This window comes from Pristiophorus japonicus, chromosome 1, assembly GCF_044704955.1.
Source record: "Pristiophorus japonicus isolate sPriJap1 chromosome 1, sPriJap1.hap1, whole genome shotgun sequence".
Lineage (NCBI taxonomy): Eukaryota > Metazoa > Chordata > Chondrichthyes > Pristiophoridae > Pristiophorus > Pristiophorus japonicus.
The window spans coordinates 53,856,688-53,882,201 of NC_091977.1; the positions used below are offsets into that span (position 1 = coordinate 53,856,688).

The 25,514-nt window shown below is 43.3% G+C and overlaps 1 protein-coding gene across 4 annotated transcripts in view; it reads left to right on the forward strand.

The window, feature by feature from the left end:
• wdr41 (WD repeat domain 41) overlaps positions 1-24,908 on the forward strand; it is a 112,421-nt gene extending 87,513 nt beyond the window's left edge. For all 4 annotated transcript variants that reach the window (XM_070879968.1, XM_070879976.1, XM_070879993.1 and 1 more), the window contains 3 exons: positions 392-474; positions 6,989-7,122; positions 19,291-24,908. In XM_070879968.1, coding sequence (XP_070736069.1) covers positions 392-474; positions 6,989-7,122; positions 19,291-19,437 — 364 coding nt within the window. In that variant the 3' untranslated portion in view covers positions 19,438-24,908. The remainder of the gene's footprint in view (positions 1-391; positions 475-6,988; positions 7,123-19,290) is intronic.
• The last annotated feature ends 606 nt before the right edge of the window (positions 24,909-25,514 follow it).

The following is a 25,514-nucleotide window of genomic DNA, read 5'->3' on the forward strand; positions in this document are numbered from 1 at the left end:
AAGAAAAAAACTTTTTTATACAGCGAGTGGTTGGACTCTAGAATGCACTGCCAGAAAGGGTGGTGGAGGTAGATTCAATCTTATCTTTCAAAAGGCAATCTGAAGGAAAAAAATTGCCGGGCTACATGGAAAGGGCAGGGGAGTGGGACACGCTGAGAGTCGGTACAGGCCGAATGACCACTTTCCGTGCTGTAACCATTCTGTGATTCTATTGCATTCATTTAAAAGTGTTGCTGTAATTAACTTCAGAAGGGCTTGTGCCAAGTGCGGTAATTAACAATTAATATATGTTGAGTAACAACAAAACCAATTTTCTTGGTGCTGTCAAGTGAAAGCTGTTGGATGTCCTCGTACTCTGAAAATAATGTCTGCTTTACAATATGTTTTGCAGCCAATTGGTCTCCTGCTCTGAGGATGGCAGTGTTCGTCTCTGGGAAGTGCAGGAACTTCCTCCAGCTGAACCTGCCACATCAGGTTAGTGCAGCCTTATGTTGTATGCATAGGTAGATTTCATTTCACTGGCAAAGCTGATACTTATTGCCCATACGTAATTGTCCTTAATTGAAATGATGCAATCCACGATATTGTTGGATAGAGAGTTCCAGGATTTTGACCCTCATGCCTTGTAGGTGATGGCGAGGCTTTAGGGATATGGGGCCCAAGTTTCCCCAGGAGTTGCTCCTTTTTTTTTTTGCAGCAACTTGATTTTTCTGGACTATCTTTTTAGTTGCAATTCTGGCCATTTGATTTGCGCCAGTGTAAGTGAGTTAGTTAGGTTTTTTTAGGTTTTTTTTTCAAAATGGGCCGGTCCCAGCCACTTGCCCTTGTTTTAGGCATTTGGCCAGCAAATAGTTGCTCCAAACTAATTTAGGCCAGCATATATTGCCATTTCTGTTCGCACAGAAAAACCTTACCAAGAGTTAAAGAATCGGCGCGAGTAATTACATTTAAAGCACCACCAAGCACCAAACAAAGCACAAAAAGTAATAAGCAATCAATCAATAACAAATAAAACAAAAATAGAAGGAACCCTGCACCTAAAACATCAAAATCAATCCATAAATAACAAATAAAAAATAGATGGCTAAGTTATGCAGCACACAATAGTGAATTGACCAACAATTTCAGGGAAGTATTTCAAGTAGCCTCCAGAATGGTCCAGGCATTGGAAACGCTATTTCAAGATGCCAATGGTCGTCTATTATGCTGCGCGTCGCAATGTGCGACATGTTGTATTCCCGGTCAGCTTCCGTCCGGGTTACGTGTAGGGGCATCATGAGCCAGGTGGCGAGGCCATACCCTTTGTCTCCCAGCAGCCAGCCCTGCCCTCCCTGCAGATATAGCGCTCTCAAGTAGGATGAACGCATCATGGGTGCTCCCAGGGTATCTTGCATCGATTGACATGAAGCAATGCATGTCGTCACACATGAGCTGCACATTAAAGGATTGGAGGCCTTTTCTGTTCCTGTATATCTTGGAATCCTCCAAGGGTGCTCGAAAGGCGATGTGGGTGCAATCAATGCAGCCCTGTACCTTTGGGAAGCCAGCAATCTTGGAGAAGCCCACAGCCCTTTCACGCATTGCCTGGGTGGTCATGGGGAACTTTATGTAGTCATTCCTCGGGCATATAATGCAGCAGTCACCTGCTGAATGCAGATATGTGTTGCATGTTGAGAAATGGCGCACACATGTTGAGAAATGGCGCACACATCTCCAGTTGTGGCCTGGAATGATCCAGATGCATAGAATGAAAGTGCAGCTGTAATCGTCACTTCAACTGACAAAGCAGTCCTCCTGACACTTCTAGGTTGCAGGTCTGCTTTTACTAACTCACAGATCTCGGTTACAACTTCTTTGCGGAAACGCAGCGTTCTCGTGCAAGTCTGCATCACTCAGGTGCAGGTATGAACACCTGTCTCAATCGACCTGATGTGGGTAAGGCCTCCTGCGCATCATCCTACATGCTCTGAGGTTCCTCATGCAATGACGTCGAATCAGTCATCTCCTCCGCAGCACCATCATGCAGAAGGCTTGCACGAGGTGGCATTGTCAATATTTCCCCCATAATTAAATTGTACCTTTGCAAGAAGCTCAAAACAACAGGACAAGGAGTTAAAGCTCCTCTTTTTTCTCTCTCTCTCTCTCTCTCTCTCTCTCTCTCTCTCTCTCTCTCTCTCTCTCTCTCTTTCCCTCTCCTCCCCCCCACAAGGTCAACTCCCTAGTATGGACCACACCCTGGTCTGCACAAGTGCAATAGGCTTGCTTAGAACGGGAAGCTAGGCATTCAATGAGGACATTTGGGGCAACAAAGTCTAATGCAAATCTTTAATTTTAGATTTATTTCAAAGTACCACCCCACCACCGACAGAACGTCTCCTGACTTGGCTCGAGGGTCGGCCGGCAGAATCACTCCCTCGCCCAGACACGGGCTTGGCAAACACCCCCCCCCCCTCCGGGCTGCTTTTGAAGTTGCTGTATAGTGTAAGGGTTCTCATCCTTTCAGTTCTGCTCCCCCCACCCCCCGGGCTGCTTTTGAAGTTGCTGTATAGTGTAAGGGTTCTCATCCTTTCAGTTCTGCTCCCCCCCCCCCCCGGGGCTTCTTTTGAAGCCGAGCCCCTGGCCGACGCTCCGACACTCCAGCCCGGTGAGGAGATGTTCGGTGGTGGCGTGGCACTTTGGAAAAAAATCCAAAATTAAAGAATTGCATTAGATTTCCATTTTCTCAGTTTGTGTTTGAAAAAAATTAAGCTTCATGATGCATATTTAATGTCTTCTTGACTCCCTCCAAAACTTCGCATAAAACAAAGGCATCTTTGTGCGCCAATTTTTCGATGTGTGCTGATTTTTCTTATTTGCCCAGAAGGTTTTTAGGGAGTGGTCACATACGCTGTCCTAGGAAAAATGTAAGTTGGCCAAACTTGCATAAATCTGAAAAACTGGCGCAGACATCAGGTTATGCCTCCTATGATGCAAAAAAGTACTAACCTAAAAAAAAATCATAACTAACTGAGTTATGCTTCCGCAGAAATTTTGGGGAAACTTGGCCCTTTTAATTTACGCCAAAAAAGAGGCGTGCGCCAAAAAACGCCGCAGATAACTGGGGAAAATTGAGCCCAATATAATGTGGTAGAATTTCCGCTTTAGGCGCAATTGCCGATTATGGGGCAGATTGAACCCATTCTGAAATGCCAAATGCAAAATCAATCATGAACAAGCACAATTGGGCGGTGTTTTAACTATCACATCTACAAGCTTTTAAAACGTACCTTTTAGTGTTCTTGTGCCCAAAAGAAACAGCTTAATTTTTAAAGCCTACTTGAAGACCTGCACATGAGCGCAATTACCAGATATTCCCAATGGTGATTCATTTGCCATGGAGACATGGCCAATTTTATGGGTGGGTCACTTCCAGCACAATGTTTTTAAAGCTAGCGCATCCTTAGGGATGAGCAATAAATGCTGGCCTTGTCAGCGATGCCCACATCCCGGGAACAATTTTTTTTAAAATCGTGGAAATTCGAATTGCGGTGAGCGTAAATTGCGCTTAAAATTCTGCGATCTTTTGTACCAGTTTCGGCTGAATTGCACTGAAAATAATCCGCGCAATTGAGTGGAAACTTTAGCCCACAGTGTAATTTTTTTTAAACCAAAGGCTTGGTATTATTGCAGTGGGAAACAACAATTAAATTACCAGATAATTTACTGTTTTTTGTTGGACATTGCCTTGTGCAAATTGATTACTGTGTTTACTCCTAAAACATACGACTGCACTCTGAGTAATTCATTGGCTGTGAAGTGCTATGGAATGTCTTGAGGACATGAATGCATGTTCTTTTTTCTCTTACATTTTGCAGTTACTGCAGCTAAATGAAAACTGAATCATCTTGTGGAGACCACAGTTATTGGCATGCTGAGTTTCACATGGGTCTCATAAAATGTGTTCCTCATTCTTTTTGGGTGCTTGACAAGTGTATCAGTAATGATAAACTGCTTCACGGTAGCCTTTACCAGATTAGCTGTTGCATGGTCTTGTGTACTGTTTTAAAGCCATGCTCCTACTTAGAAACTGGCTCACTATTAACGGCAGTGATTAATCCAAATCTACCAACACAAGTACAGGCTTCTCAACAAAATCATAAAAGTTCAAACAAAATTACCACTTTTGGTGATTCATCGCAAGTGAAGTGCGTCTGCTGTGAGGCACCTCATTGTTGCTAAACATGTGAGGCACCCATTTCCTAATCTTAAAAAGGTTGCAGTTATATTGCCACTTTTGTGTCGAATCATGAACTAAAACAAAAATGTTGCTGATTTTAATAACACATTGCAGGTTTGCATATCTTAAATGTAGCACAGATCACGCGGATGCACATTCGTTTGATGCTCTGTCCCTTCTAGAGATCTCCATCTTTTGTGTTTCCAATTTCCTCCCGTCTTCTTCCAAAGGTGCTGAATCTTGCTGAAGTTTTAGAATCATAGAAAGTTACAGCACGGAAGGAGGGCATTTTGGCCTATCGTGTCCGTGCCAGCCAACAAAGAGCTATCCAGCCTAATCCCACTTTCAAGTGCACACCCAAGTACTTTTTAAATGTGGTGAGGGTTTCTGCCTCTACCACCCTTTCAGGCAGTGAGTTCCAGACCCCCACAAGCCTCTGTGTGAAGAAATTTCCCCTCAAATCCCCTCTAAACCTTCTACCAATTACTTTAAATCTATGCCCCCTGGTTTTTGCCTCACTGCTGAGGGAAATAGGTCCTTTCTATCCACTTTAACTAGGCCTCTCAGAATTTTATACACCTCAATGAGGATTCATCTCAGCCTCCTCTGTTCCAAGGAAAACAAACTCACCCTATCTAATCTTTCCTCATAGCTAAGATTCTCTACTTCCGGCAACATCCTCGTAAATCTCCTCTGTACCCTCTCTAGTGCAATCACGTCCTTCCTGTAATGTGGTAACCAGAACTGCACACAGTATTCTAGCTGTGGCCTAACTAGTGTTTTATACAGTTCAAGCATAAACCCCCCTGCTCTTGTATTTCTTCCAGCTTTCTGCTACCTTTCCCAATTAGGCATTCGTCATCTGTGAGAACATAAAAACATAAGAAATAGGAGCAGCAGTAGACCATTTGGCCCCTTGAGCCTGCTCTGCCATTCAATATGATCATGGCTGATCATCTACCTCAACTCCACTTTCCTGCACTACCCCCATATCCCTTGATTCCCTTAATATCCAAAAACTTATCAATCTCTGTCTTGAATATACTCAACGACTGAGCCTCCACAACCCTCTGGAGTAGAGAATTCCAAAGATTCACAACCCTTTGAGTGAAGACATTTCTCATCTCAGTTCTAAATAGCTGACCCCTTATTCTGAGACTTTGACCCCTGGTTCGAGACTCCCCAGCCAGGGGAAAGAAACATCCTCCCTACATCTACCCTGTCAAGCCCTGTAAGAATTTTGTATGTTTCAATGAGATCACCTCTCATTCTTCTAAACTCTAGAGAACATACGCCTGGTCTAATCAATCTCTCGTAGAGTAAATCCCCCCCCCAACCACCCATCCTAGGAATCAGTCTGGTGAACCTTTGTTGCACTCTCTCTATGGCAACTATATCCTTCCTTGGGTAAGGAGACCAAATCTGTACACAATACTCCTTGTGTGGTCTCACCAAGGCCCTATATTATTGCAGTAAGACATCGTTACGCTTATACTCAAATCCTCTTGTAATAAAGGTCAATATATCCTTTGCTTTCTGAATTAATTGTTGTTCCTGCATGTTAACTTTGTGATTTGTGTACACTGACACCCAGGTCCCTCAACACCAACATTTCCCAATCTCCCACCATTTTAAAAAATGCTCTGCTTTTCTATTTTTCCTACCAAAGTGGATAACTTCACATTTCTCCACTATATATTCTATTTGTCATGTTCTTGCCCACTCACAGCCTGTCTATATCCCCTGAAACCCCTTTGTATCCTCCTCACAACTTGCATTCCCACCTAGCTTTATATCATCCTCAAACTTGTATACATTACATTTGGTCCCCTCATCCAAATCATTGATATATATCATTGATAGAGTCTAGACAGTGATTGCTAGCTGGCTATTCGACTTAGGTAGGCATCACAGGCAGGTTGGATTCAGTTCCTGTCGAATGCCTACATGTGCTTGTTTTCCAGCAGGAGACTGGGATAGCAAACAGAGGAATCCTGATTCTTTTTATATAAATAAAAATACATTAATTAATTAAAAATCTCCTTAGCCCAAGGACTTTAATTCCAATTTTAACATCCCAACAGTTAAAGCCATCTCGACACAAACCAGCTATTGCATCTGCAATCTTCTGGTTTGTAATGTTTGAAAGTACTTCCATTGTAAAATATTCATTTAGTCCCTTCTGTTTCCCATATGCTTACGTTTGAAATTTTGGCCTTGCAAGAATTATTGCTCAAAGTCAGGAAGGGAGGAAACGCTGCAGATTGCATTGGAGTTTGTTATGCTACATATTTGGCAGTAATTGTTGAACTCTGCTGTGTTATGTTTTTATGCCATTTGGGTGTTAAGTTTTGCTTTTTAAATGGTTCTAGCTGAGATTTGGAGTGTTCTCCAATAGTTTAATTCAACCAGTATTGCTTTGAAAAGAGAAATAGCTATATGTTGAAATTTCAACCCCATATCTTTTGACAGTCATTCACCCTGGTAAAGTGAGTTGATGGATAGATAGATAGAATGCAGAGTCCATGTTACATCAGATAAGCCAAAGTTACACTGGCGTTTCTTTTTAAATTTCCATCAGTTGAAGCCTTTCTTGCAGCCCGTCTCAGTTATAATTTGTTTCTGGTTAAACCTCTGCTGTAACATTTTACCTCACTGTGTCATCTGGTTCTGTTTGCAGAGATGGTCATCAATCATGATGGATTTACTGACTGTTAGTTATACAGTACAATGTAATGAGCTTATTTATATTGTTTGTATTTGTTTTTTTAGGGCTTTTTAGTATGTGGGGAATTGGTAGGCCTAACAAGCAGCAAAACCAGATGGCAAAACGCAAGTTGGAATGTTCTGTGTTAAAGACCCTGGAGTTAACTGGTGACTTGATAGGTCATTCAGGTGCAGTGCGGGTGAGTAATCGGGCAGTGTGAGCACTATTTCTGCAGTATAAATTGTTGCCTGTAATACAGGTATCTTGTAAGGGAAGTTTTCAATGTCTCTGTTTCTCATCTGGGGTGGGGGGAGAAGATGACAATTGTAGTTATCTACAACCAATAATGACAATTGTAGTTATCTACAACCAATAATGCTGTACTCATTGGTTCAATGAGCAGGAAAGTTTGAGGATTTTATGAGGTGACAACATACTAAAGTTTGTGGGACGGATTGAAAGGGCAAAACAAGCTGGCCTCATCCACCTGTGGCATGGGGGCACTTTTTAAAAAAAAAAAGCTAACTTTACTCCCTTGGGGTTCAGGCCCTGGTCCCAGACAGATGACACCTACTTTGGGTGTCAGATGTATACCTACCAAGACCATGTGTGCTGATGCTAATGCTGGGTCCTGACCAACTGCTGGGGTATGGGAACTCTCAAGTTAGGGAGTCCCCGTTCTCTTACTGTGTAGGGGCGGGTGGCGGTTCCCCTCCCTTCAGGGCTTTACAGAAATCCTTGCTGTACGGCTGTTCTGGCAGACTGCTGCTGAATGATTTTAGATTTCCGGCCTCTCTCGCTACATATTCTTCCATTCCAAAATTTAAAAAGAGAAGCGTATGAAATTATAGCGAAATTGGGGCTCTTTTCATTACAACAAAGCAGGATAAGAGGCAATCTGATGGAGGTTTTCAAAATTGAGGGGTTCTGAAAAGGTAAATAGGAGAAACACCATTTCCACAGGTTATTGAGTCAGTAACTGGAGGCCATAAGTTTAAGATAATCAAAAGAACGAATTGAGAGGTTAAAATTGTATTTTATATAGAGGGCTGTTGGGACTTTCGACTTTTAAAAGGGACGGGATGAATATTAGAAACAACTGTTTGCACCCCTCTAGCCCATGCGAATTAGGTACCTTCCTTCCACTGACCCCGTAATCTCCAATAGGGTCAGCACCGGAGGGCACTGGCATAACTGCCAGGATTGCAGACAGTGGATTTTTGCTTTTCATTTAAATAAATAATTTGGACAAAAAGAAGAATGCTATCAAATTAAGGTATACAGAAAAGTGTGAAGAAGAAAGAGATTGCAGGAGGACTTTGGTTAAGAGAGTGGGCAGATGGGTGGAAGGTGCAGTACAATACAGAACACTGTGAAGTTGTACAAAGTGGGGGTGGAGGCCTGGAAAGAGCAGTGAATGGGAATATCTTTTAACGGTAGCATCTTTTAACAGTGCGCAGGAGCATGGAGATCCAGGGATGCAAGTACATAGTCTTTTCTACCTTTAAAGACTTATCAAAAAGAAAAAAACAGATTCTATGTTGTATACAAGGGCACATTGAATATAAAAGTATGGAAATAGTTGAATTTGTACATTTTACATGACATTGGTTAGGCCACAATTGCAAGAATGATGACCACAGGCTTTCCTCCTGCTCTTTTCAACATATATCTAGCCAACCTCCCCTGTGCACAATGTTGGCACCTAGTGAACTAACTACTGCCTTACTTGGTGTGATGGCCACAAAAGAAACTATCTACAATCATTATCATCATAAGCAATCCCTCAGAATCGAGGAAGACTTGCTTCCACGCCTGAAGTGAGTTCTTTGGTGGCTGAACAGTCCAATACGAGAGCCACAGACTCTGTCACAGGTGGGACAGATAGTCGTTGAGGGAAAGGGTGGGTGGGACTGGTTTGTTGCATGCTCTTTCCTCTGTCTGCGCTTGATTTCTGCATGCTCTCGGCATTGAGACTCGAGGTGCTCAGTGCCCTCTCGGATGCACTTCCTCCACTTGGGGCGGACTTGGGCTTGGGAGTCCCAGGTGTCAGTGTGGATGTTGCACTTTATCAGGGAGGCTTTGAGGGTGTCCTTGTAGCATTTCCACTGCCCACTTTTGGCTCGTTTGCCGTGAAGGAGCTCCGAGTAGAGCACTTGCTTTGGGAGTCTCTTGTCTGACATGCGAACTTATGTGGCCTGCCCAGCAGAGCTGATCGAGTGTGATCAGTGCTTCAATGTTGGGATATTAGCCTGGACGAGGATGCTGATGTTGGTGCGCCTGTCCTCCCAGGAGATTTACAAACACCTCCATTGAATCTCGCATTACCTTTTTCTTTTCCCCACCATTTAATCCTTGTCCCACAATGCTGCTCAGGTTACTCCCTTTCTCCTTTCTTTTACTTTGCATCTCCTCCATTGTTATCCAGATCCAGAAATCCATTACCTTATTTCCTGTAAAGCTTTTCTGCCTTGTCTATCTTCCTATCATTAACTTACTCTTTATTAGCTCTGATTACTATTGATTTTCCGCTTCCCTCATGAGTTCCCTTTTAATCTCTTCCAACTCATTCCCATATTTCTCCCTCTGTGCCTAAAACCTGTTCATTGTTGTCTAATGAACTTATCGTTTATGAACCTGTAAATTCACCAATCTCTATCCATATCCAGTCAGACCTAATCTCGAGTTTTTTTTCATAGAATTCATAGAAACTTATCATCATCATCATAGGCAGTCCCTTGAAATCGAGGAAGACTTGCTTCCACTCCAAAAATGAGTTCTTGGGTGACTGAACAGTCCAATACTGGAATTACAGTCTCTGTCACAGACTGTTGTTGAAGGCTGTTGGAGTTGTCCATGTGGGTCCTGACGTTCCAGGTCCCGAACTTCATATTGAAGGGTGGAAGATGCATTTGCGTGAGTTCTTTTAACGTAGGGTGGCCGTTGCACACTGGCTACCACACGGGCCTAGCTGAGCAAGGTCTTGGCTCAGTGGCAAGAGGGTCCAAGATTACTGGAGACCAGGCTCTACTGTATGGGCCTAATTGCCGACAGCAAAATGTGGGCCGTAAGCTCAGTGCTGAGTAGTGCCCTTCGGTGAGATGGTAGGTGATACGAGGCTTGCTGTTATGTAGCCAAATGCAACATCCATTCTGTGCCAAGGACGTCCCACAGGCAGAAGTGGGATAGATGGCCAAGTCATTGTTTTTTTGGTTGGTGGGAGAGGTTGGGGAAAGGAGTTGGGCCAGGACACTGGGGCAACTCCCTGCTCTTCGAATGGTGCCATGGGATCTTTTATACAAGTCAGGGCCTTGGTTTAACACATCATCTAAAGACCTGTTCATAGAATGGTGCCAAACTAGGCTAGGAACCTCAGCCCTGCACGGGGCTCAAACGAACAGCCTTCTGACCTCCCCCCCCCCCCCCCCCAGGCGACAGTGCTGCTGACCGAGCTAAGCTGTTGGAACAACCACTGAGCCACCCATCTCCGGCGTTCGAACAAAAGGATACAACTTCTGAATGAGATCATAGAAACATAGAAAATGGGTGCAGGAGTAGGCCATTTGGGCCTTCGAGCCTGCACCAGCATTCAATAAGATCATGGCTGATCATTCACCTCAGTACCCCTTTCCTGCTTTCTCTCCATACCCCTTGATCCCTTTAGCCGTAAGGGCCATATCTAATTCCCTCTTGAATATATCCAATGAACTGGCATCAACAACTCTCTGTGGCAGGGAATTCCACAGGTTAACAACTCTCTGAGTGAAGAAGTTTCTCCTCATTTCAGTCTTAAATGGCCGACCCCATATCATAAGATTGTGTCCTCTGGTTCTGGACTTTCTCAACATCGGGAACATTCTTCCTGCATCTAACCTGTCCCGTCCCGTCAGAATCTTATACATTTCTATGAGATCCCCTCTCATCCTTCTAAACTCCAGTGAATAAAGGCCCAGTTGATCCAGTCTCTCCTCATATGTTAGTCCAGCCATCTCTGGAATCAGCCTGGTGACCCTTCGCTGCACTCCCTCAATAGCAAGAACATCCTTCCTCGGATTAGGAGACCAAAACTGAACACAATATTCCAGGTGAGGCCTCGCCAAGGCCCTGTACAATTGCAGTAAGACCTCCCTGCTCCTATACTCTCATCTCCTCGCTATGAAGGCCAACATGCCATTTGCTGCCTTCAGCACCTGTTGTACCTGCATGTCAACTTTCAATGATTGATGTACCATGACACCCAGGTCTCGTTGCACCTCCCCTTTTCCTAATCTGCCGCCATTCAGATAATATTCTGTCTTCGTGTTTTTGCCCCCAAAGTGGAGCACCTCACATTTATCCATATTATACTGCATCTGCCATGCATTTGCCCACTCACCTAACCTGTCCAAATCACCCTGCAGCCTCTTAGCATCCTCCTCACAGCTCACACCGCCACCCAGTTTAGTGTCATCTGCAAACTTGGAGATATTACATTCAATTCCTTCATCCAAATCATGAATGTATATTGTAAAGAGCTGGGGTCCCAGCACTGAGCCCTGTGGCACTCCACTAGTCACTGCCTCCCATTCTGAAAAGGACCCGTTTATCCCGACTCTCTGCATCTTGTCTGCCAACCAATTTTCTATCCACGCCAGTACATTATCGCCAATACAATGTGCTTTGATTTTGCACACCAATCTCTTATGTGGAACCTTGTCAAAGGCCTTTTGAAAGTCCAAATACACCACATCCACTGGTTCTCCCTTGTCCACTCTACTAGTTACATCCTCAAAAAAATTCCAGAAGTGTTGTCAAGCATGATTTCCCCTTCATAAATCCATGCTGACTTGGACCGATCCTGTCATTGCTTTCCAAATGCGCTGCTATTTCATCCTTAATAATTGATTCCAACATTTTCCCCACTACTGATGTCAGGCTAACTGGTCTATAATTACCCGTGTTCTCTCTCCCTCTTTTTTTAATAAAGTGGTGTTACATTAGATACCCTCCAGTCCATAGAAACTGATCCCGAGTTGATGGACTGTTGGAAAATGATCACCAATGCATCCACTATTTCTAGGGCCACTTCCTTAAGTACTCTGGGATGCAGACAATCAGGCCCCGAGGGTTTATCGGCCTTCAATCCCATCAATTTCCCCAATACAATTTAACGCCTAATAAGGATATCCTTCAGAACCTCCCTCTCTCCAGACCCTCGGTCCCCTAGTACATCTGGAAGGTTATTTGTGTCTTCCTTCGTGAAGACAGAACCAAAGTATTTGTTCAGTTGGTCTGCCATTTCTTTGTTCCCCATTAAAAAAAATCACCTGAGTCCGACTGCAAGAGACCTACGTTTGTCTTCACTAATCTTTTTCTCTTCACATATCTATAGAAGCTTTTGCAGTCAGTTTTTATGTTCCCGGCAAGCTTCCTCTTGTACTCTATTTCCCCCCTCCTAATCAAACCCTTTGTCGTCCTCCTGCTGAATTCTAAATTTCTCCCAGTCCTCGGGTTTGCTGCTTTTTTTGGCCAATTTATATGCCTCTTCCTTGGATCTAACACTATCCTTAATTTCCCTTGTTAGCCACGGTTGAGCCACCTTCCCTGTTTTATTTTTACTCCAGACAAGGATATACAATTGTTGAAGTTCATCCATGTGATCTATAAATGTTTGCCATTGCCTATCCACCGTCAACCCTTTAAGTATCATTTGCCAGTCTATTCTAGCCAATTCACGCCTCATGCCGTCGAAGTTAGCTTTCCTTAAGTTCAGGACCCTAGTTTCTGAATTAACTGTGTCACACTCCATCTTAATAAAGAATTCTACCATATCATGGTCACTCTTCCCCAAGCGGCCTCGCACAACAAGATTGCTAATTAGTCCCTTCTCATTACACATCACCCAGTCTAGGATGGCCAGCTCTCTAGTTGGTTCCTTGACATATTGGTCAAGAAAACCATCCCTAATGCACTCCAGGAAATCCTTCTCCACTGCATTGCTACCAGTTTGGTTAGCCCAATCTTTATGTAAATTAAAGTCACCCATGATAACTGCTGTACCTTTATTGCACACATCCCTTATTTCTTGTTTGATGCTGTCCCCAACCTCACTACTACTGTTTGGTGGTCTGTACACAACTCCCACCAGTGTTTTCTGCCCTTTGGTATTCCGTAGCTCTACCCATACCGATTCCACATCATCCAAGCCAATGTCCTTCCTTACTATTGCATTAATTTCCTCTTTAACAAGTAATGCCACCCTGCCTCCTTTTCCTTTCTGTCTATCCTTCCTAAATGTTGAATACCCCTGGATGTTGAGTTCCCAGCCTTGGCCATCCTGGAGCCATGTCTCTGTGATGCCAATTACATCATATCCATTAACTGCTATCTGTGCAGTTAATTCGTCCACTTTATTCCGAATACTCCTCGCATTGAGGCGGAGAGCCTTCAGGCTTGTCTTTTTAACACACTTTGCCCCTTTAGAATTTTGCTGTAATGTGGCCCTTTTTATTTTTTGCCTTGGGTTTCTCTGCCCTCCACTTTTACTATTCTCCTTTCTATCTTTTGCCTCTGTCTCCCTTTTATTTCCCTCTGCCTCCCTGCATAGGTTCCCATCCCCCTGCCATATTAGTTTAACTTCTCCCCATCGGCACTAGCAAACACTCCCCCTAGGACATGGATTCCGGTCCTGCCCAGGTGCAGACCGTCCGGTTTGTACTGGTCCCACCTACCCCAGAACAGGTTCCAATGTCCCAGGAATTTGAATCCCTCCCTTCTGCACCACTCCTCAAGCCACGCATTCAGCTGAGCTATCCTGCGATTCCTACTCTGACTAGCACATGGCACTGGTAGCAATCCTGAGATTACTACTTTTGAGGTTCTATTTTTAAATTTGGCTCCATGCTCCCTAAATTCTTCTCGTAGGACCTCATCCTGTTTTTTTACCTATATCGTTGGTATCTATATGCACCACGACAACTGGCTGTTGACCCTCCCTTTTCAGAATGTCCTGCACCCACTCCGAGACATTCTTGACCCTTGCACCAGGGAAGCAACATACCATCCTGGAGTCTCGGTTGCGGCCGCAGAAACGCCTATCTGTTCCCCTTACAATTGAATCCCCTATCACTATCACTCTCCCACTCTTTTTCCTGCCCTCCTGTGCAGCAGAGCCATCTACGGTGCCATGAACATGGCTGCTGCTGTCTTCCCCTGAAGAGTCATCCCCCCCTCCCAAACAGTACCCAAAGCGGTGTATCTGTTTTGCAGGGGGATGACCACAGGGGACCCCTGCACTATCTTCCTTGCACTGCTCTTCCTGTTGTTCACCCATTTACTATCTGGCTGTGTACCTTTTACCTGCGGTGAGACCGACTCGCTAAACGTGCTCTTCACGTCATTCTCAGCATCGTGCATGCTCCAGAGTGAATCCACCCGCAGCTCCAGTGCCGCAATGCGGTCCCTCAGGATCTGCAGGCGGATGCATTTCCCGCACACGTAGTCATCAGCGACACCGGAAGCATCCGAGTTCCCACATAGTACAGGAGGAGCATAACACGTGTCCGAGCTCTCCTGCCATGACTTAACCCTTCGATTAACTTAATTGGGCAACAACAATGATAAAGAAAGAAATCGAAAAACTACTTAACAATCACAGGCATGTTTGTAGTTCTGCATGAGGAAGCAGAGATACAGTGGCAACAGAGTTGTGGCACCAGGAACGATGCAAGCCACAGAACAGATTGCAGCTTTCCGTTGTAGCACAAAAGGCGGCTGTTTGTCCCTTCGTGCTTGTGCTGCGTCTTTGAAAGAGCAGCCATGTTTAGTTCCACAGCCCTGCTTTTTGTCTGTAACCCTGTCAGTTGCTCAGCCTTGAGTACCTATCCAACTTTGTTTTAATGTTATTTATGGAATCCACTTCCACCACCTTCTCGGGTAGAGCGTTCTATATCCCAACAACTCAGAGAAAACATTTCTCCACATCTCCCTTCCAGATTGTTTTCCAATGATTTTGAATATGACCTTTGGCTATTGACCCACTCGCCAGAGGGAATATTTTTTTCCCTATTTACTCCGTCAAAACCTCATCATCTTGAAAACCTCTATTAGGTCGCCTTTTAACCTTCTCTCTTCCAAGGAGAACAGTCCTAACTTTTCTAACCTCTCTATAACTGAAGTCCCTCAACACTGGTGGCATCCTGGTAACCTCATCTGTACCCTTTCGAATTCCTTTACATCTTTCCTGACATGTGGTGTCCAGAATTATCCACAATACTCTAGCTGAGGCATAGCCAGCGATTTGTAAAGTTCTAGCATGATCTCTTTGCTTTTATATTTTATCCCTCTATTTATAAAACCAAGCAACCTATATGTTTATTTGATCATCTTAACAACTTGCCCTACCAACTTTAAGGATTTGTGTATATGAACACCAAGGTCTCTCTGCTCATCTACACTTTTCAAAAACGTGTCATTTATAGTATACTGTCATTCCACGTTAGTCCTCACAAAGTGCATCACTTCACACTTCTCTTCATTGAACTCCATTTGCCATGCTTCTGCCCATTTCACTGTCATGTCTATGTCAGCCTGAATCCTGTATCTAGCCTTCTCATGATATTTACATTGCCAAGTTTTGTATCATCTGCAAACTTTATAATGCTGCTTCCTACACCAAAGTCTTAGGTCGTTTTAAAAAAAAACTGCAAGAGTAATAGACCCAGAACTGGCCCTTGGGGAACACCACTGCAAACCATTTCCCAGTCTGAAAAACATCCATCCACTGACATCCACCCTTTGCTTCCTGCCACTGAGCCAATTTTGTACTGCCACTTTCCCCTTAATTCCCTTAGGCATCCATCTTTTGCTGTTGTTTCCTTCATCTCTGAGTAGTAAACATTCACAACAGTCTAGTCTGTTGTGATTACTAAATGTATTCCAGTACAGACAGCCAATTGTACTCATAGAATAGAAACATAGAAAATAGGTGCAGGAGTAGGCCATTCGGCCCTTCTAGCCTGCATCGCCATTCAATGAGTTCATGGCTGAACATTCAACTTCAGTACCCCATTCCTGCTTTCTCGCCATACCCCTTGATCCCCCTAGTAGTAAGGACCTCATCTAACTCCTTTTTGAATATATTTAGTGAATTGGCCTCAACAACTTTCTGTGGTAGAGAATTCCACAGGTTCACCACTCTCTGGGTGAAGAAGTTCCTCCGCATCTCGGTCCTAAATGGCTTACCCCTTATCCTTAGACTGTGACCTCTGGTTCTGGACTTCCCCAACATTGGGAACATTCTTCCTGCATCTAACCTGTCTAACCCTGTCAGAATTTTAAATGTTTCTATGAGGTCCCCCCTCATTCTTCTGAACTCCAGTGAATACAAGCCCAGTTGATCCAGTCTTTCTTGATAGGTCAGTCCCGCCATCCCGGGAATCAGTCTGGTGAACCTTCGCTGCACTCCCTCAATAGCAAGAATGTCCTTCCTCAGGTTAGGAGACCAAAACTGTACACAATACTCCAGGTGTGGCCTCACCAATGCCCTGTACAACTGTAGCAACACCTCCCTGCCCCTGTACTCAAATCCCCTTGCTATGAAGGCCAACATGCCATTTGCTTTCTTAACCGCCTGCTGCACCTGCATGCCAACCTTCAATGACTGATGTACCATGACACCCAGGTCTCTTTGCACCTCCCCTTTTCCTAATCTGTCACCATTCAGATAATAGTCTGTCTCTCTGTGTTTACCACCAAAGTGGATAACCTCACATTTATCCACATTATACTTCATCTGCCATGCATTTGCCCACTCACCTAACCTATCCAAGTTGCTCTGCAGCCTCACAGCATCCTCCTCGCAGCTCACACTGCCACCCAACTTAGTGTCATCCGCAAATTTGGAGATACTACATTTAATCCCCTCATCTAAATCATTAATGTACAATGTAACCAGCTGGGGCCCCAGCACAGAACCTTGCGGTACCCCACTAGTCACTGCCTGCCATTCTGAAAAGTACCCATTTACTCCTACTCTTTGCTTCCTGTCTGACAACCAGTTCTCAATCCATGTCAGTACACTACCCCCAATCCCATGTGCTCTAACTTTGCACATCAATCTCTTGTGTGGGACCTTGTTGAATGCCTTCTGAAAGTCCAAATATACCACATCAACTGGTTCTCCCTTGTCCACTCTACTGGAAACATCCTCAAAAAATTCCAGAAGATTTGTCGAGCATGATTTCCCTTTCACAAATTCATGCTGACTTGGACCTATCATGTCACCTCTTTCCAAATGCACTGCTATGACATCCTTAATAATTGATTCCATCATTTTACCCACTACCGATGTCAGGCTGACCGGTCTATAATTCACTGTTTTCTCTCTCCCTCCTTTTTTAAAAAGTGGGGTTACATTGGCTACCCTCCACTCCATAGGAACTGATCCAGAGTCAATGGAATGTTGGAAAATGACTGTCAACGCATCCACTATTTCCAAGGCCACCTCCTTAAGTACTCTGGGATGCAGTCCATCAGGCCCTGGGGATTTATCGGCCTTCAATCCCATCAATTCCCCCAACACAATTTTCCGGCTAATAAGGATTTCCCTCAGTTCCTCCTCCTTACTAGACCCCCAGACCCCTTTTATAACTGGAAGGTTGTTCGTGTCCTCCTTCGTGAATACCGAACCAAAGTACTTGTTCAATTGGTCCGCCATTTCTTTGTTCCCCGTTATGACTTCCCCTGATTCTGACTGCAGGGGACCTACGTTTGTCTTTACTAACCTTTTTCTCTTTACATATCTATAGAAACTTTTGCAATCCGTCTTAATGTTCCCTGCAAGCTTCTTCTCATACTCCATTTTCCCTGCCCTAATCAAACCCTTTGTCCTCCTCTGCTGAGTTCTAAATTTCTCCCAGTCCCCAGGTTCGCTGCTATTTCTGGCCAATTTGTATGCCACTTCCTTGGCTTTAATACTATCCCTGATTTCCCTTGATAGCCACGGTTGAGCCACCTTCCCTTTTTTATTTTTATGCCAGACAGGAATGTACAATTGTTGTAGTTCATCCATGCGGTCTCTAAATGTCAGCCATTGCCCATCCACAGTCAACCCCTTAAGTATCATTCGCCAATCCATCCCAGCTAATTCACGCCTCATACCTTCAAAGTTACCCTTCTTTAAGTTCTGGACCATGGTCTCTGAATTAACTGTTTCATTCTCCATCCCAATGCAGAATTCCACCATATTATGGTCACTCTTCCCCAAGGGGCCTCGCACAACGAGATTGCTAATTAATCCTCTCTCATTACATAACACCCAGTCTAAGATGGCCTCCCCCCTAGTTGGTTCCTCGACATATTGGTCTAAAAAAACCATCCCTTATGCACTCCAGGAAATCCTCCTCCACCGTATTGCTTCCAGTTTGGTTAGCCCAATCTATGTGCATATTAAAGTCACCCATTATAACTGCTGCACCTTTATTGCACGCACCCCTAATTTCATGTTTGATGCCCTCCCCAACATCACTACTACTGTTTGGAGGTCTGTACACAACTCCCACTAACGTTTTTTGCCCTTTGGTGTTCTGCATAGAATATTACAGCACAGAAGAGGGCCATTATCCCATCGAGTCTGCGCCAGCTCTTTTGAAGAGCAATCCAGTTAGGCCCACTCCCTCGCTATTTCCCCAGATCCCTCCAATTTTTTCTCCTTCCAGTATTTATCCAATTCCCTTTTGAAGGCTGCTGTTGAATCTGTATCCACCACCTATCAGGCAGTGCATTCCAAATCCTAACCACTAGTTGCGTTAAAAAGTTTTTCCTCATATTGCCTCTGGTTCTTTTGCCAATCACCTTAAATCTGTGCCCACTCGTTATCAACCCTTCAGCCACTGGAAACAGTTTCTCTTTATTTACTCTATCTAAACCCTTCATGATTTTAAACACCTCTATCAAATAACCTCTTAGCCTCCTCTGCTCCAAGGCGAACAACCCCAGCTTCTCTGGTCAATTCACAACTACAATCCCTCATCCCTGGAACCATTCTTGTAAATCTCTTCTGTACCCTCTCCAAAGCCTTCACATCCTTCCTAAAGTGCAGTGCCCAAAATTGGACACAATACTCCAGCTGGGGCCGAACTAGTTCCATTTTTGTTCCATTTACTTAAACCTAATATTTTCCACTACACTTTCAGTAATTCTGAAAGTATGTTCCAGCTTAGCTTGAAGTAAATATTTATACTATTGTAACTGTTTTCTTTCCCAGAGCACCTTTTAAAATTCTAATTGCTTTGACCAATTGAAGCTAGGTATACTTCCCTTTAACCAGCTGTAAGCAAGTTAATCCATAGCTTCTTAATCTTATGTATTTTTGTTTGTCAATTCTCAGATGTTCCTATATTTTGAAGACCATGGAATGGTAACCTGCTCTACAGATCACCTCATCATTTTATGGAAAGATGGAAAGAGGGAATCACGGTTGCGGAGCAAGACATTATTCAAAAAATTAGAACAGGATGAGCAGTATGATGCTTAATGTTGGGATAATTGTGAAACATATAAAATGAATGTTAAATGAATGTAGACTGTAGTAAATGGCTCTGAATGACCTGCAGCAAGTATATTTATATATCTTCATGATATTGCTGAAGGTTTCAGAGTTAATGTAGTACTTGTGGAGTGGCTATGTAGATCTATAATTGTAATTAGATTTTCTGCTAAGCACTGACTATTACCTCTGTTACCAGTTCTGGGTTTACAATATCTTAATGTTGCAAATAGCCTACTGAGCAAATCATTTTTCTTATCTATGATTTGTGAAGATTTGTTAAATAAATTTACAGAATAAAAATTTTTGTACTATAGGAGCTGTGGCAATAATCTCTAGGCTTTTGTCATAAAAATGTTTTGTTTTTTATATTTTAAAACATTTGGTATAAATATTTTATTGTGGCCATCTCTAACACTATTGCTCTGAAATTGTGTATATGAATGTTAAATGTAAGATGATTTCATGTTTTGAAAAGTTCCATGCTAGGTGAAGCCAGAGGCCTGGCAAAATATTTACATCCATGGTAAATTTTTCAAGGCTTTGCCTGCCGCTAGGGCGGATCAGTAAATCATGAGAACATTGCCCTTGGCAGGAGAAGACTTGGAAAATTTGCCTCATAGTGTTGCCTGTACCAGCAGCTGAAATGACTAATGGTCTTCATGTTCACCTGAATCATTGTGCTTGTTTAACACCACTGCCTCCCTGCTGCATTGATCTATCTATTTGTCTTTTCTACATTAAATAAGTACAGCAGGAACTTTTTTTATATATCGAGTCAAATGGGTTTGGATGAAGAAGGACTCGCAACCTATTTGCTTCTATACTTGTGAAGACTAATCCTACCATTTTCCGATTATAGCATTTTAATGTACACCAGAATGCTATCAGCTGAGCTAAATTGACACGAAAGTTGCTGTAATAAAAACAGAAAATGCTGGAAACTTCTGCTGAAAAGTCATCGCCCTGAACTGTTAATTCTGTTTCTCTCGCCACAGATGCTGCCTGAACTGCTGAGTATTTCCAGCATTTTTTGTTTTGACTTCCGATTTCCTGCATTCGCAGTATTTTGCTTTTGTACTAAAACTGCTGTGTAAGGTATTGGACAAAAGCTGATGAAATTCCTCTTTTAAGTTGTCTTAATTAATGCCAATTTTATAATTTTTAGCTGATACCCAATTGGTCAGACAGTAGCCAAGGCCGAAAATCTGAAATCAGTTTACAAATTTATTTTGTGTTCTGACCTTTTTTGGTGGGATTTAAATTTGAGCAACAACTTTATGTCCCAAAAGTTGCTGTCAAAATAACAGCCGGCTAATAGCTTTTTTTAGTGCAGATGCCACAGCAACTTCAGGCAAGGGCAGGTGCGCGATTAAACGAGGAAATCAAGAAATTGCTGTCAGAGGTGTGTAGCTCTGTTGTTAGCTTTGTGAAAATGTCATCTTGCTGTCTGACTCCCCATTCAAATGCATTGAGCAGCATGAATTAGGTTTCCACCCCGCCACAGTATCGAAACAGCTCTAATCAAAATCACAAATGACGTCCTATGTGACTGTGACAAAGGTAACCTATCCCTCCTCGTCCTTCTCGACCTGTCTGCAATCTTTGACATGGTTGACTACTCCATCTTCCACCAATGACTCTCCACCATTGTCCAGCTGGGTGGGACTGCACTCGCTTGGTTCCATTCTTATCTATCTAATTGTAGCCAGAGAATCACCCGCACAATTTTCTCCGGTGTCCCCCAAGGGTCTATTCTTGGCCCTCCTATTTCTCATCTACATGCTGCCCCTTGGTGACATCAGCCAAAACCACAGCGTCAGTTTCCACATGTATGCTGACGACACCCAGCTCTACCTCATCCTTGCCTCTCTTGACCCCTCCACTCTCTCTCAAATTGTCAGACTGCTTGTCTGACATCCAGTATTGGATAAGCAGAAATTTCTTCCAACTAAGTATTGGGGAGACCGTCACTGACTCAATCCCTCTGTCCCTGACAACTGAAGTTGAGCCAAACTGTTCGCAACCTTGGTGTCATATTTGACCTCAATGAGCTTCTGACCCAAATATCCACACTATCACCTAAGACTACCTATTTGCACCTCCAGGACATCCCTTGACTCAGTCCCTGCCTCAGCTCATCTGTTGATGCCCCCATCCATGCCTTTGTTACCTCTCGACTTGACTATTCCAATGCACTTCTGGCCGGCTTCCCGTGTTCTACCCTCCGTAAACTTGCGGTCATCCAAAACTCTGCTGCCCGTGTCCTAACTCTCACCAAGTCCCGTTCACCCATCACCCTTGTGCTTGCTGACCTACAATGGCTCCCGGTTAAGCAACACTTCGATTAAAAAATTCTCATCCTTGTTTTCAAATCCCTCCATGTCCTCTCTATCTCTGGAATCTCTTCCAACCCCACAACCCTCCGCTTTCTACATTCCTCTAATTCTGGCCTCTTGAGCACCCTGATTTTAATCGTTCCACTATTGATGGCCATGCTTCCAGCTGCCAAGGCTCTAAGCTCTGGAATTTCCTCCCTAAACCTATCCGCCTCACCACCTTTCTCCTTTAAGATGCTCCTTAAAACATACCTCTGACCAAGCTTGTGGTCATCTGCTCTAATTATTTTGTATGACTTGGTGTCAAGTTTTGTTTTATAACGCTCCTGTGAAGTTTTACTACATTAAAGGCGCTATATAAACAGAAGTTGTTGAAGTTCCTGTGCTTGCACTGTCGATATGAAGTAAACGTGCCACAGCAAGTCGGGTTATTTCAAGTCTAAGTATCCTTTTAACAATGTGATTCAAGTGTTAATTACTACCCGTTAATACATCTGGTACTGAAAATTAACTATTACAAGTGTGGAGTCTCACTCCTTCCTCCTTCAGGTTTTCTTTGTTGGAGATACTTTTTTTCAATGCTAGGTGCCGTGCGTTGATACAGGAATATTTGGGCCAATAAATTGCCATGGTCTATTTAACTTTGTTGCTTCATAAAGCTGTTTGTCAATTAAAAAATATTTAATGTGAGTGTAACATTTTAAATATTTGACTCCGAGACAAATATGTATCATTGTCAGTGGTTGACTGTTTAAAGGATTACTTGGTGCTTAGCGAAACTGAAAGGGGTGGTGACAGTCTTCTAAATGCAATGAAACAAGCTCATAACAGTTAGAATTTTTATATGAACATATCTCTTTTGCATGTGTGTGAAACTTCATATGGAGTATGTAGGTGTTTTGCTATCTTGACAAGTAATGGTGTCCAGCAAATATTTGAATGTTCACTTTAGTCTGGATGTGGTAAATAGGAAAAAAATGCCATCAATGATCATGGGCAGCGCTTTTAGACAATGTGCCATATTCATTACTGTGTGATTTGTCCAATGTTCAGATTGCATCATAAATGAAGTGTTACCTATTTTTGGTGGGGAGGATCAATTATAAATTTTCATAATGCTAAAATTGACTTGTGACAGAGTGATGGACACAAGTTTGACTCTACTTCTCCCATCAGCAACTTTTTTAAAGTTCTTAAACCGAACACTAAGTTACATTGGATTGCAACATTTAGAACATTCTTGATCTTACTGATGTAATCTAGGTGCTTTGTCCCTGCGGTTATATATTTCATAAAGTCATAAACCAGGTGTAGTGTCCCCTCTATTCTCTGAACCACTCAAACATTGAAACAATGCTATGTGCAACGTGTTTGATTCCACAAGAATCTTCAGTACAAGTAACAGCTGGGTAACCTAAACTCTCAAAAATGTGCCTGGTTCTTCTATACAAATTTGATTGTTAAGTGTTTTTTCTTTGCCAAAAAAACATGTTTTTGAGAACTAGGACCCTAATTTTCCCCAAAGAAAAAATAAAGGCCTTAACTTACCTGGACGCCTGTTTTTTTTTAAGGCCCCTCAGTGCTGAAAATAAAAATGCATAGTTTCCTCACTATATGTGTACCCTCGGGCGCCAGCACTACCCGATCCAACTTTCCTGGGTGGAGCCTCCAACGTGCGTTGAAACGGCACAGAGCATGCGAGGAAAAACAATTTAACCCATTGCGTAAATAAATAATTAAAAAATATGTAATCCCACTCGCAAAGGCACAAAAAAAGGACCCATCTGCACATGTGCAGTAGAAAGTATTAAAAAAACAGCACGTGTGTCGACTGCGGATCACCATTGAGAATCCATTGGTGGCTGAGGTAGTTTCTCAGGTAGGAAACACAGCTTTGTTCACAAGATGGCAGCAATGGAAGGGTGCAGAGAAGGCGAAAGGGCCAGGGACAGTGAAGGGGAAACCGTAAGGGAAGGGATTTTGCGTGGATAATATTGAGCGCCTGGAGGAGGTCCGCCAGGTAGGCTGTAACTAACAGCCCTGGAGCAGAGGATAGCATCAATGATTAAATGCCACAGGAGAAGACCAATAATCAATGCGGAAGCTAGGCCCAGTTTTCCATTAAAGAGCAAGCCCTGCAAATTGCACAGCATAGGTTGGCTAAATGTTATGTCCTGCATGTGCTTCCTACGCTTCTCCTTCCTCAATGCTGCTAGCTTTTGTTTCACAGATGTTGAGCATCAGGAGGAGACTGAAGGTGCACCTGAAGTTGAAGGCGAGAATGTTCAAGAAAACGGTACGTCAGATATTACAACTCACGGTAATGATGGGCGACCGAGTCATAGACAACGAGATGGTCAACCTGGATTTGGAGATGCTGAACCCCTCAAGGATACCAAGCCCTTTCCTGAGCAATCAAGCGAGAGGACTTTTCTAGGTGTGACGTCTGAGGTTGCGGGTACAAGTGTGTCGCAGCAAGTCACACCTGCGAGACATTGTAGAATGGCAAACTTTAGACCTGATCTAGAAACACTGGACTCGGGACATCTTGTGGGGATGAGCGGGGAGAACATTAAACAATCTTGACGGCTCCTGAAAGCCGTTGGTGGGGTGAAGGCAAAGTTGGGGGGACTACCATTACAGGTTGAAAGATTTTCGTGATGGTTGAATGAGGTAGTATTGGCAATAGGGGGGCTCACCCAGGCTGTCCTTAATGCGAGGAGCGCTTTCCACTCTACACCAAATTCAAGGGTTGACGACGAAGAGGTACCCAGGCATTCTGCCATGACATATTTTGGCGCTGTCCCTGTTGTAGCAAAGTATCAAAAAACATCGTGCCAGAAAAGGAACAGACTACACCTGGGAGTACAGGAGGCAAGGAAGCAGAAGTCTGCAACTATGGGAACGTACAGGGGTAGCAGCATCTACTGGGGCAGGATTGGTGCACAGCGCTAATGAAGAGGATAGGTGTCTTGTTTGTTTTTTAGTTGATTTAGTTGATCTTTGTAAAGTTTGCCAAAGCTATAATAAAGTTTTGAAGGTTTAAACATAAGTAAAGTCACACTAATTACAATTGTGTTGTACAAATGTTTAATAAAGATTTGAATTTTGGACTTTTAACCTGACTCCTGCACTTCATTTTTAATGCTGCACTAATAAATATTGCAGGAGAACTGGACTGAAAATGTAAAATGGCATCATACCTTGCAACCTATTGGTTTAAATGATACAGGGGCAGGTTCCAGTACGAAGGTGTTCATGGATCGTGCCTTGTTCTGGGTCACTGATGCATGCAACGAAGTACCATGGTGCATGTATCAGTGACCCTCACCCAGTCTATCCATGAACAACTTAGTCTTATTGTCCACTTAAGCACTCCAACACACCCAAACTCCATTTAAACATTCCAGATTTGTGGTGGGATTATTTAATAAACATAACATTATTAAGGATGAAATAAGCAGCGCATTTTGAAAGCAGTGACCGGATTGGTACAAGTCAGCATGGATTTATGAAGGGAAAATCATGCTTGACAACACTTCTGGAATTTTTTGAGGATGTAACTAGTAAGAGTGGACAAAGGAGAACCAGTGGATGTGGTGTATTTGGACTTTCAAAAGACCTTTGACAAGGTCCCACATAAGAGATTGGTGTGCAAAATCAAAGCACATTATATTGGGGGTAATGTACTGGCGTGGATAGAGAATTGGTTGGCAGACAGGAAGC